Source organism: Pelodiscus sinensis, chromosome 1 (assembly GCF_052426305.1).
Source record: "Pelodiscus sinensis isolate ZL-2025 chromosome 1, ASM5242630v1, whole genome shotgun sequence".
In the NCBI taxonomy this organism is placed as follows: Eukaryota; Metazoa; Chordata; order Testudines; family Trionychidae; genus Pelodiscus; species Pelodiscus sinensis.
Window position 1 is genome coordinate 100,112,514 of NC_143052.1, and position 19,391 is coordinate 100,131,904.

General features: G+C 42.6%; 1 protein-coding gene across 3 annotated transcripts in view; it reads right to left on the bottom strand.

Annotated features, from left to right (window-relative positions):
• Positions 1-19,391, bottom strand: part of TXNRD1 (thioredoxin reductase 1) — a 58,922-nt gene that overhangs the window by 11,760 nt on the left and 27,771 nt on the right. For all 3 annotated transcript variants that reach the window (XM_075938719.2, XM_075938713.2, XM_075938727.2), the window contains 6 exons: positions 19,157-19,272; positions 12,089-12,314; positions 8,841-8,933; positions 6,590-6,666; positions 4,458-4,614; positions 1,706-1,813 (listed from right to left, as the gene is read on the bottom strand). In XM_075938719.2, the coding sequence (XP_075794834.2) occupies positions 1,706-1,813; positions 4,458-4,614; positions 6,590-6,666; positions 8,841-8,933; positions 12,089-12,314; positions 19,157-19,272 (777 nt within the window). The remainder of the gene's footprint in view (positions 1-1,705; positions 1,814-4,457; positions 4,615-6,589; positions 6,667-8,840; positions 8,934-12,088; positions 12,315-19,156; positions 19,273-19,391) is intronic.

A 19,391-nucleotide genomic window follows, 5' to 3' on the forward strand; every position in this document is an offset into this window, starting at 1 on the left:
TTTTCTTTTTTCTACCTTGGGGTTTGTAGAATAGTTTATTGCTTTAGGGTCCAATCCTACAAATTCCTCCACGTGTTCAATTTTACTTCAATGAGCAAGCTCAGCAGGACTACTTCTCTGAGTAAAATAAAGTATGTGGGTTTTGTACAATCAGGGCCATAGGGCTTATCTATACACACAGGGGTGCCAACAGCCTCCACAGCCCCTAGGCAAGGTGGGGAGGGATGGTTCTCAACTCCCAAAAGGGCCTCTGGAGGAAGGGGTGGAGCTGGGGGCAGCCAATGTTCCGCACTGCCTAGAGCACAGTGCACAAGCCTGCAACCCTCAGAGCCGCCCAGCGCAATGCTCCGGGCAGTGATTTAAAGGGTCTGGGACTCCAGCCCCAACTGCTGCAGTAGCAAGCGGCATCCAGAAGCCCTAGATCCCTTTCAATCACCAAGCCCTGGGGCAGTTGCCTCCCTTGCCCTCCCCACCAGCAAGTCTGCATACAAACATCTAGCATGCAGCAAGCTGAGATGTAAATCCACCTCTGAATAGCCTGCTACACTAAGTTTCCATGAGGCGCCTGCTGCCATTTCAAAGGGGATCAAAGTGCACTCAGGAACTAGTAGTGCATAGCAGCGGGGTCCACACTGGCAGTGGGTGGCAGGCTAGTGCGAGGCAGACTTACACCCCAGCTTGCCATGAACTAGGTGCACTAAAGTGATAGAAATGTAGCCGTGTTAGTCTGGTGTAGCTGAATCAAAAAACAGGACTATGCAGCACTTTAAAGACTAACAAGATGGTTTATTAGGTGATGAGCTTTCGTGGGCCAGACCCACTTCCTCAGATCAAATAGTGGAAGAAAACTGTCACAACTATATATACACCAAAGGATACAATCAAAAAAAATGAACACATATGAAAAGGAGTAATCAAATTTCTGAACAGAAGGGGGATGGGGGGGGGGGGGTAAATGTCTGTGAGCTAATGATATTAGAGGTGATAATTGGGGAAGCTATCTTTGTAATGGGTAAGGTAATTAGATTCTTTATTCAAACTCAGGCGTAAGATTGCATAGATAAATCCAAACAGTCTATCAGGGATAATAACCGTGGCAGAGGAGCATATGGCCAAATTTAGTGATTACAATATTTTAACTTTGGCTCTAAAAACCATTTGCTGCTTTTCAACACTGCTCTACTCACTGATCCCCTAATTATGTCTGTAGATTAAATTTTTACAAGTGTTTCATGCACAAGCCCTATTTGCCAACAAGAAACGCATCTGCAGCTAGGTTGACCAGAAGTGCTGATAAATGTTTACTCCAGGTTTTAGGGTCTAACCAAAGAGAGAAAAATATTCTTAGTATGCTGTTGTCCTTAAGGGTAGGTCTACAGAGCAAAGAAAAATCTGTACCTGGCCTGTGGCAGCTGACAGGGACTCACAGAGCTGTCTTTTGCTGTGCAAACTTCTGAGCTCAGGATGGAGGCCCAGCTGTGGGACCCTACCACCTTGCAGGGTCCTAAAGACTGAGTCTGGAAGTCTATGCAGCTATGAATCAGCCCTACAGCCTAAGCCCTGAGAGCTCGAGTTGGCTGGAATGGGCCAACTGTAGGTGTCTGCTTTCTGTGCAGACATACCCTCTATTGGAAAGAGGGAAGGACACTGAAATTTAATTTAGAAAACTTTCTTTTTGTTAAGAAAACAGAATGGAGCAGTTTACCTCAATATTTTCCTCCCCAAACTTCTCCAATGCTGTCTCTTCTGAGAAGCCACAGGCTCCATATTCCAGTGGAGTGAACACCGTGGTTGGAACATTCACATAATCACACTGTGTGGATTTAATGTATTTTTTTTAATGTCAGCATGTTCAGCATCATCAATATTCCAGTTATAAATCAGCACATTGTTAATATTTCAGATAGATTTGGAACACAGAAAGAAGACATGAAAATTTGTAACTCTGAAGGTATCACTTTGAAAGCAACAGGGCCTAAGGAGGTGGCTCTAGAGACATGGACTAAAAAGATTAGTATAATCATTTAAACTACATTGATGTTAACATGCATGGATAGGGCAGGAAGAGGAAATTCAGTGTCCCACTTTAAAATGTGGATTTCCATGTCAAGCTGAAGATAAATAGGTTTGCAAACACCACTAAAATAAAATTTATAACACTAAACATATAATGTACAGCAGCATCCAAACATTAGGTTATTTTTTACCTGTCTTGGTCTCAGATCATGAAGGAAAACCATTACTATAATTCTTGCTGGGGTATGATTAGAACTGCAGAGGGCTTCCTGATCCAGCACCACTAAAGCCAATAGGAGTTTTGCCATTGACTTCCATGGAGCAGAAGCAGGGTCTGTTTTTGTAGAATTCCAAGTACAGTAAATAACGTCACTTACCCCAGAGACAAGTATTCTCAGAATATTTCTGGGATTATAAAGTTACGGGACTGCAACTCTTACATTATACTGCCAAGTACAATAAGGAAATAGGCAGAACTATAATAAAATAAGATTCCATTTCTTTTGTTGTACTGCGGAATTTTGGTCCAAATGTACCACTGATTTAGGGCTCCTCCCTCTGCCCCTTTTCACTGGCAAATCCCTGACTCTTACTTTCAGATAGGAAATGGTCATTTTTGCAAATGATTAGGGGTTCTTCTTAATGAATTTGCTTCCTGGTGGGGGAAATCATTAAAAAGATTCTGACGACTATTTTTCTCTCCCACTCCCCATGCCATACATACTTCTTTGTGCCCCATCAAATCACCCTTTTTAAGTCTTAGGAAATGAGTAGTACAAGCAAGGGCACTGTCTAATCTAACAACTAGTTTTCTGGAATTACTGGCAGTATAAGAATGTTAATTTATAAAATAGAGCAATCTGGCAGAAAACATAAACTAAGAAAAATTCCCTGTACTGCAATCCAAGATTTGGCACTTGTCATGGATTTATTAAAGTTTTTGCCTGGTTGAGGTAATGTCACTATGCTCATTGGTTCAGAGTTTTTTTATTGCACTATTAACCAACCTAAAATAAACAATCAAGTACAAAGACTGATATGAACCTGATATGAACACGGAAGTCTTCACAAGACAAAATCCTACCACACAGATTCAAGGATTATGGGGGTCACAACTTGTCTGGTCACTCAATCATGCATTTAAAATAGCCATTCTTCTAACAAAGGAATTTCACTAATCAATTACAGAGAGAGTCTGCAGAACTGGAATTCATCTGCGTATCCACATCAAAAGCTATGAATGGAACACATCCAGCCTACTTAATTAGTCGCATTAAGACAGATCCTACAATTGACAGGTATGTCTTCTGCTGGTTTATATATATTTCCACTCCAATTCATCTGATGAGGTGGGTTTTACCCACAAAAGCTCATGATTATATATATTTTGTTTAGTCTCTAAGGCTATGTCTACACAGCAATATTATTTCAAAATAACTTAGTCCGCATCTACACAGCTGGAAGTTATTTCGAAATAATACTGAAATAATGTCAAGCTGGAAGACTTCTTCCTCTGACTCCTGTAACCCTCGTTTTATGAGGAATAAGGGAAGTTGGGGGAAGAGTGCTCTACTTTGAAATAAGTGCTGTATAGACAGCACCAAAACTCAAAATATGCTATTTCGAAATAAGTTACTCAATTGACGTAGCTCAATTAGCGTAGCTTGTTTCTAGTTAAGCCCTGCTGTGTAGACACAGGTACCCGGGGGTCATACGAGTACCTCGATAGATCGAAAAGAACTTTGGGGCATATTTTCCTGTTTCATATAAAATTATAAGGCCTGACTGAGCACTGTGTTACTGCTATATGATGCCAGAGTAACTCCACAGGTTTCAATAGAGTTACACTGATGTGAAATGGAAATACACAGTGGCGATCCAGGTCCAATAAGTGAAAGCATGTTGAGCCATGAACAAATTAGACCTTTCTTCTATACATATTTTAAATTTCTGAAGAACTTCCAGTTCTGTATTATGACAAAACAGGGATCTTATAAATATTAGCTCAAATAGCTCTGAGAACTAAAAGCATCACCTAGGCTCCTGAAATGCTTTTATAGTCTATTTAGGGACAATAAGCAGACTTATTACATTTTCCGTGAAAGAGTCATTTTAATGAAACTTTAGCTATTGCTGACTTTCACAAGATAGCATTAAAATTTAGTCAAAATGGACTCAGTTCATTTCCTTATTACATTCGGAAAGAAAATACCGAATTGGTCTGATTTTTATCTTGTCTGTTATTGCATTCTTAAGATATTAATTTTGTCTTGCTCAAAAGGCAGAACATATCTTCAGGAATATCTTTGTAAAGGAGGGGAACTGAACAAAGCTAATGCTTAAAAAACATGCTGAGATTATATACAGGTTAGAACAACTATATACAGGTTAGAACAATAAACAGGAACAATGATAGTGCCTCATGATAATTGCTTGCTTACCTTTAAGGTTGCTTCAGCATAAAGCCTTCGAGCCAACAGTTTTCCTGCTTGGATTGCTACTGGTGTGAGCTCCAGCTTGCCCTCCAACACATCTCCAATGGCATAAATATAAGGCACGTTTGTTTGTTCCTCATCACTGACAGGAATTTTTCCTGATCTACAAATTAGATTAACAAGAGATGAGGCAATATAAGAGACTGGAGGAGTGAAATATTATTAACCTGTAAATAGTAAAGACCAAGCCTGTGTTACAGTTTTGAGCCAGAATTTACACTAGTACAAACCAGGTATCTCAAACCAAAGCTACAACAATGTACACACCCGATAAGGACCTGGGCTCTTGAAGCAATAGTCAGGCTTCTGAACTACAAAGTTATAAGGTGGGACCCAGATCCTCTTAACTCCCACCTCTAATAGCTGTGTTGGGTACAGAGATTCTCCAGGACCTGAAACAGGAGATTCTCCCACGCATGCTGTGGAGCAGAAGCAGAGTTTCTCTATTACTAATACTCGAAATTATTTGTAGAAGTTGCTATAGTGGCCCTATGCCCCAGTCTTTCCACTTTACTTGCCAGATATTCAATTTAAGCTTCTAGACCATCCCATTTAAAGGGCAACTAACGGAAAAAAAAGCTGTATACATTATATTTATCGAGTTATTAAAATATTAATAATTCACAGCTTGTTAAAAAGTAAATTGTGCAGCAGACATTGCAAGGAGGGGAAAAGGTAGATAACTAGGAATTCTGCACAGATGTTCATCTCATGGTAACAACCCACATTACTGACTGAAAAAAATTATAGTGGGATCCACAGACTCTTATAGTAAGGTCACATCACATGTCCCATTGTAAAAATTCTAACTTTTTATTTAAGATCTCTACTATCCTCCATGACTTACACTGGGATTTTATAACGTGGTGGGGGGAAGGCCCTGGTGTCAGGGAACTGTCTTTTCTGTTCCCGTGAAAGCAAATGGAGCCATGATAGCTGTAGAAAGACTCCCAACTGCAGAGTATCTCCTCAGCCATCTGGACCACTGTGAGCACATCAAAGCTGTCTTCTGCTCTATACGCTGGCTGCTCATAGGATACTGTGTCAAGTTCTAAGCCAGGTATGGGGAACCTTTTTAGGTTGGGGACCACTGAGTCCACAGAAAAAAAAAAATCAGTCAAGGGCCATACACAAGTGAGAAGCCCCTGGCTGAGAAGGAGAAAGACACTCCACACATTCCCCTTGCACACCAGAGCCTAGGGGGCACAGGCTAGAAGACTGTGTATGCTCCAGCCCTATGGGTGGGTGGCAGGCAGGTGGGGGGGGGGGGTGAAGCACCAGTACGGACTCCCCAATGTAGGGGGATCCCTGAGCCTCGGGGGCCAGATCCAGGCAAGACAGGGGCCACTCCGGCCCCCGGGCTTGAGGTTCCCCACTACTGTTCTAAGCTATGGTCCTTCTCTTCAAGGCGCTCTAGGGCCTGATTCCAGACTATCTAAAGCTTCAGAATGAACACTATGGCCAACAATTCCATTCCTCTGACACAATATGCTCCCTAAAGCGAAGAAGAATCTTGTCTGTGCAACAGAGAGATTATTTGAGAGAGGCCGGTCCCAGTGGAATGAACTCTCACAGGAACTAAGATCCATCATACACCTTACCACCTTCCACTTGAAGTGCAAAGTGCATTTCTTCTATCTTGCTTTCTCACTTAAGCATATAGTAGCATGTTCATTAGAAAAGAGACAACATAACCCAATAAACAACCCCCTATTAAAATACTACAGTGTAGACACAGTTCCCTGTCCTCGTCCTCCCCCCTCCCCCAGCCCTGGGAGAAGATTCAGGAAAGAATGCACTATGTGATGCTAGTCAGACTACTTAATGCCCTGCTAGACAGCAGTGAGATACAATGGCGATAAGGGCAGTATAAGAACCTAAATAAAACAGACTAAGTCTGTATTACTGCCAAGTTTGTCATTTTAGTGTATTTAGTAAAAGGTTGCTATATGCCATATAAATGAAACGGAAAGAAAAAGAAGGAAAGAAAAAATTAAATCTTTTATGACTTATCTAACTAATGTTGTGATAGTAAATCACATCAACACAACAAGAGCTTCAAAGAGGTTTGTCCTTACCTTTCATTGATCTTCACTCCAACTTTGTCTAAGCCAATTGTTCTTGTGCATGCATCCCTTCCTACTGCTAACAACACCTGAAAAAAATCAGTGCATATATTACTGATTTCCTAAGAGCATGGAAGGGCATTTACATACTTATGTTATTATACATTATTATTTATATTATGGTAGCAGTCAGAGGCCCAATCAGAATCCCACTGTGCAAAGCACTGCACAAACACCAAGTTAGAGCCAGTCCCTGCCTCTTCCATGAACTAATTGTGGCAGCTGATATTTTTAGCATTAAGCCCAATTAAACATCTTCCCTCAAGAAAACACACCCAAATGCAAATCAGATCCATCTGCGATACAGAAGTATTACAACACTTTAATCAAGGTGTGAGTCTGCAATAATTCTTTAATGAAAGATTTCCTTAATTAAGAAACTCAAAAGGCCATGGCAAATAAGAAGACTGCAAAACTCACGTCTTTTTCTTTTGGAGCGGGGACCCCAAACAGCCAAGTCTAGTATCACTTACCTATCTGTCCCCTAAGCAAGGTGACTGTCAAAGAGGACTTCTCCCCACATAAACATTTGTTTAGAACATTGGCCAGAACATCTATCCCTCCACATAGCCACCTCTTTGAGCATAGTAGACTCTGTAAAAAAGGACCCTCAGGTTCTGCAGTCATGGCTAAGGAGTTGCTTCAGCACTGCCTCATCCTGGCAGGGTGACTGGCACATCAGATCTGTAGTACTACTAGTTCCCACTTCTGCACAGATGGTTCAGCTATATTTAGCTCTCCTGCAGAGTCACTGATTACATTCTTAATTGAACTGAGACACCAGCCCACTGATCCTAAATGGGATGACAGCACTAGGGGGGAAAGGTGAAGGAGACGGTCAGACAAGGGGTATAGGTGGTAGGAAATCAGCAACTTTCTACTTGAAGAAATGGCTCTGTTTTTGAGACCTGGGGCCTCCTATTAGTGTAAGTCAGACAAAAGGGTAGTGAGTAATGAATGTCACACAATACAATTATTAAAACATTCATATGGTAGGATCCCAAGGCTCCCGTTTGATATACTGAAATAAACAGTGGCTCTGTCCATACACTGTGGTAGACAAGTCTGTGCCCCCAAGCACTTCCAACCAATGGCCCTGATCTCACAAGGCTTAACTTTATGCACTATTAGTAGTCTCATTGACTTTGTGTACATAAGTCTTTTCAGGATCAGGGCCTAAGAAAATGAGGGGCATGCAAAAGACGAGGGGAAAAGGGCAACAATCAAATATATATAATACACACACACACACACAAATAAATGTATTATTTTAGCTTTGGCATTACATAAAAAGTACATACCATCTCCCTAATTGCACTTCAGCCTAGCCATTAGACCCGAGTCCCCAAACTGTGAGGCATGTGGAGAAATTTTCTGGAGCATATAGTTGGGGGCCCAGGTCAGCCCCAAAAAGGGTTGAACCATCTACCTTCATGCGTGGCTCCAGCCCCGGCTGCTGGTCCCGTGTCTCACTGCTTGCCCCACGTCCAGGATCCCAGCTGCCAGTCCTGCACCCAAGGCTCTGCTCTCAGCCCCTCCTCTACCCCAGCTGTGGCCCAAGCCTCGGACCCTTTACTCTTGTCCATATCCTCCCCTCCTAAAGTTGTGACCCTGCTCCCAGCCCTGGGGAGGGCCAAGGACAGGAGAAAGGGGGGAGGACATGAAGTAAAATGATTGGAGACTACTGCATAAAGCGTTGGCTGATTTCAAGTAGCTCTTTCACCAGTTGGTATTGAGAAGGGACCACCTTTATTTGTGTCTGGTTTTTATAGAGTCCATCTGCTATATGCTAAATCTTCAGTAGCATGCTGCAGCTGTGACAGAAGCCATTATGTCTCCTCCTTTGCCAACAGTTTACTGTGGGTAACTCCTTACAGCAAAATCTTGCCAATCGCTCCACACATGCAAGGCCCTGTACTTCCTAAAATCTAATGAGTAAAGTTTTCAAACCACTTAAGTGGCTTAGTAGCCTAAGTTCCCTTGAAAGTCAGAGGGACTTGTACTCTTATGTCATGTAAGTGCTTTTGGAAATGTTGCTGATTATCTGATGGAGATGTACAAGAAACGCATCTTGACATTAAATAACGAAAGCCACTTCACTATCTGGAAGATCTCTCTAGCAGCACAAAATGTTAACGTTCATTGAAAGGTTTTTTTCATGGGTTTCTTTATAGATGTGAAGACACCATTATGAATTACTTACAGTGTTGTATTCCCCTTCAATTATTTCCTTGCCATCTGTGGACTGGGCTATGACTTTCAATTTCCCAGGAGTTCCCGCCTCAATCAGTTCGACCTACAATATTAAAAAAATGAAGCTTTCAATTCAAAATGGAGAAATTCAGAAGTAAAATAGTAAGGCTGCAGCTGTTTTCAGCCTAGCATAACAGAACAAGACAGAAATATTGTATATAGTTGCAGCTATAACTGCACTGAGAACAATCCTATGGATATGTCAAAAGCAAAATATATCACAATCTTTTCCATGGCACTTTCCTTCCTTTGATAAATACACAGGAGTGCTCTCACCAAATGGGAACTAACGTTTTATCAAACAAAAGTAAAGAAAATACTTTAAATCTACTTAGACTGCAAATTCATGCAATCAGTTCTCTGTAGCATGACCCCTCCTTTTCACTCTGAGCCACGTGAATGAGACTGTGTTTTGGCCTCCTAAGGTACGATCTTGTCCTCTGCTTTCCATGCTGCTTCTTGTCTGGGGCGGTGTCACCGGAGTATAAAACACAATCTAGCCCTTTACAAATAAGTTAAATAAAGTATGAAGTTTTCCGGAAAAGTTTTAGTGCATAACTACCTAGCAAGCCAGAACAATAAACTATAATAACTGCACTAGTGATTACATTATATTCCAGTACTGAGATATAGAAAATGCAATCTTTTCCTAACAGTTCTTAAAATCCTTGTGCCACTGGACCCATTTTACAGGTTGCTGTACATTGAATCAGCAGAGTGTTATTTAGGGTGATGCATCTGCTGTCTCACATCATTCAACACGAGGCTTGGTACTAAATGGAACTTCAAACAGCACCCAAAACAAAACAAAAAAAAAAGAAAAAGAAAAACAAGGAAGATGGCTTCTGAAAGTGTGCCCAGCCATCTGAGACTTAACATTAAGGAATATTCCTGGATGAATACAGGGCTGAATCACTAATGTTAAGGGCAAGATAGCAAAGACAGAGTATGAAGCAGGCAAAAATATATTCTGCATGTAATATAACCCTGCAGTGTGCTGGGTACTTGTAAATTGCTGAGCCTCCTCGGCTCCTGCTGAGTTCAATGGGAGTGGAGAGTACTCAGCACTTTATGAGAAACCATGTAGAATGAGATCTAATAAAAACTGTTGCACTAAATATAGAGCAATTAGAAGCTAAATATTCATCTCATATATGTATAGAATGCTACAATCTATGTCTGTATAAAAACATAAATTTCCCTGCTATTTCCACCCTGACCTTTCAAGATACATCTCTTCCCTTTTATGAGAACAGGGTGAGTTTACACAAAAGAAAGTGGCAAGCCCCCCTTTCCCTCACTTTTTAAGGCTACCCCAGGTGCGCTAAGAGCAAAAAGAATGAAATGCGTTTTATTTAATTTTTAATCTTTAAATACCTAAAATGTTATAATGTATTTGCTTGATACCTAATGCAAGCTGTTTTGTCATTTCTTTCTCGTTTTATAATCCTAATCAATAAATCCTAAATCAATAAGAAAAATGCTTTTAAGCTGGACTTTGATAGTAACTTTACATAAAGAACAAAAAAGCTGTGTACGTAGGGTTCTTTTTTATGGCCTTAATTCATCAAAGAATATGCTTAACTTTAACAGGCTTGCTCGTATGCATAAAATCAAAGTTAAGTATGTGCTTCAGTACTGGGCCAAATTAGGCTTTTTTGTTGCCTTATTATCTCTAGGTATGTCTACACTACCACCCTAGTTCGAACTAGGGTGGTAATGTAGGCAACCGGAGTTGCAAATGAAGCCCGGGATCTGAATTTCCCGGGCTTCATTTGCAACTCTGGTTGCCTACATTACCACCCTAGTTCGAACTAGGGTGGTAGTGTAGACATACCCTCTTACTGTAAAGATACAATGGTAGGCCCCAGTCTTGAACTGGGATCTGATGGTGTAGATCCCAATGTCCATGCATAGTCCCGTTAAAGCCTCAGGTATAAGAGTCCGTGTTTAGGGGACCCTACCCTGAAAACAACTTAGGATGTCAATGTGTAGACAACTACACGATTAACAGATAAGCCTGGGCTTATGGGTTAATCTTGTTGACTACATACAGAGACACTGTGCTGAGGGAGGGAGTGTATCAGAGGCAGCAGTGCAGGGCAGCAGAGGAGCCGGTCTCATGCCTGTCACCTTGCGCTGCTGCCTCTAATAGGGAGGCATAAGAACATAAGAACGGCCACACTGGGTCAGACCAACAGTCCATCTAGCCCAGTATCCTGTCTGCCGACAGTGGCCGATGCCAGATGCCCCAGAGGGAGGGAATACAACAGGTAATCCTCACATGATCCCTCCCATCACCCAGCAGCACAGTGTGGCAGGGGGCTCCCCAAGAGTGGGGCCAGGAGCACACTGGCTGCCAGCCCTGCCTCTAGAGACTATCAAATAGTCGTGTAACCACTAAAATTTCATGCAGTTACATGACTATTCAATTACACACTAACATCCCTAACAAACACTACATGTGAGCAAGGATACGCACATGTGTAATTATTTGCACAGTTGAGGACTAAGACCTCAAAGTGACTGGTATTTGATTTTTTTACACTATTTTAAAAAATATAATCAGATAAACCTTCTTATTTTTACTGTACAGTAAAAAGATTTTTTTTCCATCTTGCAAATTTAAGGCATTATACTATAAATACTTACTAGTAGTTCCATACTTAATAGTTACTATCAAAGGATATCTCCTTTGATTCTAGTGGGTAGTAAGCATTAGGTACCACAATGAGCATTTGCAGGTTCAGGAATGCTACAAACTGAAAATGGCATTGGCCCCAGATGTGCAAAAACTTATGCATATGCTTAACTTTGAGCATGTGAACAATGCCACTAACTTCACTGGAACTATACCTGTACTCAGAATTAAGTATGTGAATTAAATGTTTTCAGGATCAGGACCTTAGTTTCCAATAACATTTTTGACATGGGAGCCTAGAGAATCTAGTTCTTATAAAGAATTTTAATACCTCACACAATTTAAAGAATAAAATTAGATTGTCGTTTTCAATTAGATAGTTTATAGAAATGAGTCAGTTAACAAGGCAATAAAAATTAACTGTTTTAGTAAATCCAATAATATGGTTTCAACTTTTTGTCACTTAAGATAGGCAATTCATGTTTCCTAAAACACTCTGAAGATTGCTTTCACTGACATTTATGTACAATTTTCAAATGTTCCAATGAAAAGCTTACCTTGGTTGGCACAAACTGTTTAATAAACTTGATTCCATGTTCTTCCATGTGTTCCCCAATTTTGTTTGCCATTTCCTGATCAAACCCTCTTAAAAGGATGGATCGAACCATTACAGTTACGTCCAAACCAAGACCTGCAAGAAATCCAGCACATTCAAGGGCAACATAGGAAGCTCCAACCACCAAGGTCTTTCCTGGGCAGTAAGGCAGAGAGAAGAGATCATCACTGAAAAAAATAAAAGACATTAAATTAGATAGACTATTTAATACAGCGCCTTACAATTGACAGCTATTTTTCTACAGGTTGCACCTCTATAAACTGGAACTCTCTGGTCCAGAAATATGAATGTTTCAGGATCAGAAAGTCCCAGCGGGATGCGGGGGAGGAAGGGCATGACATGCAGCCCAGCTCAGCCACGGGGGATGGCAGGAGCCAGGAAGCCAAGAGCTTGTCTTAGCTGGGCTGCAGAGGGGAGGGAGTGGGGAGCCAGGAAGCCTGTGGGGAGGGGGCAGCAACAGAGGGACCAGGAATGACCTCCTCTGACCAACAAAATCCCTTGTCCAGGACCAGTTAGGTCCCAAGAGTACTGGACCAAAGAGGTCCAACCTGCATAGCAGAAATAGGAAATCTTTAAAACTAGGAATACGCTATATACACAATTGGAATCTAAGGTCACTACATGACAGAGAAGTTTTAATAAGGAGCATAAAAAATGAGTGTGGACTACTCTACCTTGCGTCTCAGTTTGTCCAAATTACCAAGAAAAATTATGGATTGTTTATAAATAGGGAAGCAGCCAAAAGGGGATTTTGTCTGGGAAAAATCCAAGAGGAGCTCAGATAAGTGTGGCTTTTGGGGGGCTGTGTTGTAAGCTGTTGGGGTCAGTATCCAAGTGTCTGTCTGATTATTTCTTTAGACATGTGTTTGGCAGTTTGAAAAGAGCAGCAGTTTGAAAAGCATGAATTGGGAGTGCTTTGTTCCAGGTGGGCCTTCAGCGGCTGATTGGATTAGAGGCAAGGCTTTGAGGCGGGCCTAGCCAGCAGCCTAATAAAAAAAAGCAGCCAGGGTGAACAGAGTGAGCAGTGAACAGGGCAGCAACCAATATGGGAGTCTGCCCAGGAGTTCACCTTGGGAGGCGGGGGGGCCCCCTCAGTGTTTTTTTCTTGCTTTTTGTTCTCTTCTTTTTTCCTCTCTCTCTTCTCCCCTTCAAGCTTCAGGGGGTAATCAAAATAACATCTGAGGAGTCTCTCAGAAGGAAGACAGAATGGATAGTGAAAGGTCAGCTGTTGTGACCTGCACAGCATGTGCCATGTTTGTCTTCCTCCTGGAAGATAGAAGGGATTTCATCTGTACTAAGCGCAAGTTGGTCTCCATATTGGAAGAGAAGGTTAAAGGACTAGAGGCCCAAATATCAACCCTACATTCCATCAGAGAAGATGAAGACTTTCTGGATAAAAGGCAGTATTTGATACTGCAGGCACAGCAGGCTGAAGAACCAGTGAGGGCAGTACAGAATAGGGAAGAAAATTGGCCGCCCATAACCTCCAGGAGAAGAAAGGCAACTGAAGTATCCTCAAACCCAATAGTGGTAAGTAACCGCTTTCAGGATCTCTACACAGGCACTACGGTGCAGAATGCTTTGGCAGAGACTCTGAGGAAAGGGATCAGAAGACGACCCCCATCAACCAGAAGGCATGGGATACATAGTCCTAAGGATGGGGGTTCCACGACCACCACTCCCAAGAGAAGATGACAAGCAGTGGCGTTTGGGGACTCCCTCCTAAGGAGGATGGGGTCATCCATCTGCTGTCCAGTCCAGGAATCTTGAGAAGCATGCTGCTTGCCTGAAACTAGAATTCAGGATGTGACTAAGAGTCTTCCGAGACTGATCAAACCTTTGGATTTCTACCCCTTCCTACTTCTCCATGTAGGAACTAATGATACTGCCAAGAATGACCTTGAGCAGGTCACTGAAGATTATGTAGTGCTGGGAAGAAGGATCAAGGAGTTTGAAGTGCAAGTGGTGTTCTTGTCCATCCTCCCTGTTGAAGGAAAAGGTCCAGGTAGGGATAGTCGAATCTTGGAAGTAAATTTGTGGTTGGCTTTGGTTTGCTTGACCATGGGATGCTGATCTGGGCAAAAGGATTGCTAGGAAGAAATGGGATCCACCTAACGAAGAGAGGGAAAAGTGTCTTTGCAGACAGGCTTGCCAACACACTGACAAAGGTTAATTGGGAGACGGTGACCTAAGCCCTGAAGTAAGTGGGGAAGTGGGTTACTGGAAAGAAACATAAGGAGGAAGGTGAAACAGAGGAGGATCCCTGATTTCTACAGAGAAGTTAGGACAATCAACTAGTTATCTAAGGAGTCTGTACACAAATGCAAGAAACCTGGGAAACAAGCAAGATGAATCACAACTCCTGGCACAGTCAAAGAACTATAATTTGATTGGAATAACGGAGGTGGATGAGGTCATGGTTCTCATGGGGGACTTTAATCACACTGTAATCTGTTGGGAGACCAATACAGCAGTACATAGACAATCCAGGAAGTTTTAGGAGAATGTTGGGGATAACTTCCTGGTACAAGTGCTGAAGGAACCAACCAAGGACCATGCACAGCTTGACCTGCTGCTCACAAACAGAGAGGAACTAGTAGGAGAAGTAGATGTGGGTGGCAACCTGGGAAGCAGTGATCGTGAGATGATCGAGTTCAGGATCCTGACAAAAGAAAGAAAGGAGAACAGAAAGATACATGCCCTGGACTTCAGAAAAGCAGACTATGACTCCCTCAGAGAACTAATGGGCAAGATCCCCTGGGATGCTAACATGAGGAGGAAAGGAGTCCGAGAGCTGGCAGTATTTTAAAGAAGTCTTATTGAAAACACAGGACCAACCATCCCGATGTGCAGTAAGAAAAGCAAATATGGTAGGCAACCATCTTGGCTTAGCAGTGAAATCCTTGGTGAGCTTAAACACAAAAAGGAAGCTTACAAGAAGTGGAAACTTGGACAGATGACTAGGAAGGAGTATAAATATAAAGCTCAAGAATGCAGGAGTATAATCAGGAAGGCCAAATCGCAACTGGAATTGCAGCTAGCAAGGGATGTGAAGGGTAACAAGAAATGTTTCTACAGGTATATTAGCAATAAGAGGGTGAGCAGGAGAAGTGTGGGACCCTTACTGGATGAGGGAGGTAACCTAGTGACAAATGATTTGGGAAAAGCTGAAGTACTCGATGCTTTTTTTGCCTCTTTCTTCGCAGACAAGGTCAATTCCCAGACTGTTGCACTAGGCAACACAGTATGGTAAGGAGGTGGGCAGCCCTCGGTAGAGAAAGTAGAGATTAAGAACATACACAAATCCATGGGTCCGGATTTAATATATCCGAGGGTACTGAGGGAGTTAGCAAATGTCACTGCAGAGCCTTTGACCATTATCTTTGAAAACTCATGGAGATTGGGAGAGATCTCCTAAGATTGGAAAAAGGCAAATGTAGTGCTCATCTTTAAAAAAAGGAAGGACAATCCAGGAAACTACAGACCTGTCAGCCTCACTTCAGTCCCCAGAAAAATCATGGACGGGATCCTCAAGGAATACATTTTGAAGCACTTGGAAGACGGGAAGTGATCAGGAACAGTCAACATGGATTGACCAAGGGCAAGTCATGCCAGACCAACCCAATTGCCTTCTATGACAAGGTAACTGGCTCCGTGGGGATGGGGAAGTTGGTGATTGTGAGCACAGCTTTTGATACAGTCTCCCACAATATACTTGCCAGCAAGTTAAGGAAGTGTGGATTGGATAAATGGACTGTAAGGTGGACAGAAAGCTGACTAGATTGTCGGGCTCAACAGGTAGTGATCCAAAGCTCAAGGTCTGGATGGCAGTTGGTTTCAAGCAGGACACCCCAAAGATTGGTTTTGTTCAACATCTTTATTAATGGCTTTCATGAGGGGATGGACTGCACCCTCAGCAAGTTTGTGGATGACACTAAGATGGGGCGGAGGCAGATATGTTGGAGGGCAGAGAGAAGGTCTAGAGTGACCTAGACAAATTAGAGGATTGGCCCAAAAGAAATCTGATGAGGTTCAACAAGGACAAGTGCAGAGTCCTAAACTTGGAACAGAAGAATCCCAAGCACTGTTACAAGATGGGGACTGACTGGTTAAGCAGCAATTCAGCAGAAAAAGACCTGGGGATTATAGTGGATGAGAACCTGGATATGAGTCAGTGTGCCCTTGTAGCCAAGAAGGCTAATGGCATATTAGTTTGCATCTGGAATAGCATTTCCAGAAGATCTAGAGAAGAGATTATTTCTCTTTATTTGCCACTGGTGAGGCCACATCTGGAGTACTTTGTCCAGTTCTGCTACGCGGCCTCCTCTCCCACCCCCACTACAGAAAGGAAGTGGATTAATTGGAGAGGGTCCAGTGAAGGGCAACCAAAATGATTAGTGGGTAGGAGCACATGACCTACGAGGAGAGGCTGAAGGATTTGGGCTTATTTAGTCTGCAGAAGAGAAGAGTGAGGGGGGATTTGACAGCAACCTTCAACTTCCTGAAGGGAGGCTCCAAAAAGAGGATAGGGAAAGGCTGTTCATAGTAGTGACAGAATGAGGGGCAATGGTCTCAAGTCGAAGTGGGGAGGTCTAGGTTGGATATTAGGAAAAACTGGGAGGGTGGCGAAGCACTGGAATGGGTTATCTAGGGAGGTGGTGGAAACTCTTTCCCTAGAAGTTAAGTCCCGGCTTGATGAAGTTCTGTCTGGGATGATTTAGTTAGGGTTGGTCCTGCTTTGAGAAAGGGGCTGGACTCAACGACTTCCTGAGGTCTCTTCCAGCTCTAGTATTCTATGATTCTACTATAAAGTATGGGCAACTACACAGATTTAGTGCCTGCTTTTCTTATATTTGAATCTCATTGCAGATGGAATGCAGGGGCTGAGCAGGACTCACCCTGAAAAAGCTACTGTGGAAGAAAACAGAATGTGATCAGGTAATTAAAATATGTATCATAACGCATGCACAAAAGGGGACTGAAGGGAGTTTGACAGGCAAACTATTCCGGCATTTCCTAACTTCTAAGTGCTTGCTTGACTTTGTAATTTTAATATTCTTTTAACAGATTTGTGTGTGTAATACTATTGTATACTGGAAAATTTACCTGGCATTGCCTGGATTCTTAACTCAGTTAATTTTTGTTTTTCTTTATTTAAATCATTGTGGGTCTGGGGATGAGGGGTTCAGTACATACGCTACCCTGGGATAGGATTATCCCAGCCCCCTCTCATCACAGCAGCTTGGGGCCAGGTGAAAAGAGCCTCTCCATGGCTGCTGCAGCCCCAGTGGATGCAGCCAGGTGAGGGGTGCATGTTCACCATCTGGGGCAGGTACAGGTTCATCTGCCCCCTGCACTTCCCAGGAAGAATGAGGAATGCAGCAAATTGTGCGCTTTCCCCTTGATCCCTGATGCAGGGAAACAGCCAGTAACATCCCTATACAAAGCCCCCTAAAGGGTACCTGGAGATGGGAGGCTCGGGGCTGAGGCAGTCCCAGATGTGGGGAAAGGTGCAGCCCCAACCATACCCTTTCACTTGCCTAGTCATTCTGTCTCTTTTCTTTATGGTTTTATGAGAAGCAATCCCATTTCAGGCACATCCAATTTTCCTGGCACAACCAAACCCTGACCTTACTTTAAGTGATAATATAAGGAAGCTGTAGACCAAATTTGGCAGTCCTACCTCTTACCATTTAGAAGGAGTTCTTGAACAAACAGGCAGACACACAGATAGTTGGTCACAGAGATGGACAGAGATAGACTTTAAGGTCAGAATGGACCATTATGATCATCTAGTCTGACCCCCTGCACAGTGCAGGCCACAAAATCTCACCCACCCCTCTTAGAATAATCCTCTCACCTATGTCTCAGATATTGAAGCCTTCAAATACTTTGAAGACCCCAAGATGCAGAGAATCCTCCAGCTGTGATCTGTGCCCCAGGCTACAGAGGAAGGCGAAAAACCTCCAGGGTCTCTGCCAATCTACCCTGGAGGAAAATTCCTTCCCGACCCCAAATATGGCGATCAGCTAAACCCTGAGCATGTGGGCAAGACTCACCAGCCAGACACCCAGAAAGTTCTCTATAGACAGACTCTCACAAATATATAGTGGATAAAGGCTATTTCCAATATCACTACTTCCTGTTAGTAAAGAAGTGTGAAATTTGGCTGATTCCACACATAAGAGTTCATTCAAATCTCTTTGGTTTGCATGCCCATAACTTTTGCCTTTGGTTCCATGCTCCAACGAACCTAAAAGCTTAACTCATTTGAAACCACTGCCTTTCACCGGGATATGAGTTTACACCATGCAAAGCCACAAGTTTTGAAAGGCTTTCAGAGTCATATCGGTGCACCTTTACTCAAAGGATTCAGGACATTTCTTGAATTTCTGTGGGAACCTGGGCTGAGTTTCAAGGTTGTAACACGACAAGAAAATAGGCAAATGTCATGTGGTTTCACATTTCTTGGATCAACAGTACTTCATCTCACTGCATACAGACTGCAGACTTGCAGAAGTGAAAATGCTTTCAAACTCAGGATTTCCTCACTTGTGCAGAGGCTTCCTCAAAGTGTACAAAAGGCTTCAACTTTGAGCATGTAAATAGTGCTACTAACTTCACTGGAACTATTCACGTACAACCCACTACACTTGTACTGACCTAGGTGCAGGTGAACAGGGCAGAAAACGAGTATGATGGGATGGAGATGGGCCCGATAAATTAATACCAAGTCTGGCTCTCAACTACTGCTACTGTCACCTCGTAATAGTTACCAAAGAAACAAACATGTCTCATAGCTAAGTGCTCAGAACCTGAGCCTGGTGTTCTTGCTGGTCCATTACTCTGCCATGACCATTCTCCTCCATTTGTGTTACATTACAGGACCATGAGTAATGAAGCACCATGCTCAGCAGCCCTACTCTCTTCAAACCTGCAGAACTGGTATCATAGGACACCATTTCAAAATAGGCAAAGTGGATTATTCTGCATTCCTGCCCATTTTTACCTGCTAATGCAATATTCTTTGTCTCCAGGGATACCCAGGTAGCGTGGCCGTTCACCAGTAGCAATGAGAAATTTCTCAGCTGTGTACAGTTTCTCTTTTCTTTTGTTATTTGTTGCCTATATGCAAAGCAATGGGACATAGTTAGTATTTCACACTTTTACCAACAAGAAAATTGTTGTGCCAGAAAAGCATCTTTTCCCAAAAAATAGTAAAGAAGGGATAGAGAACACATTGC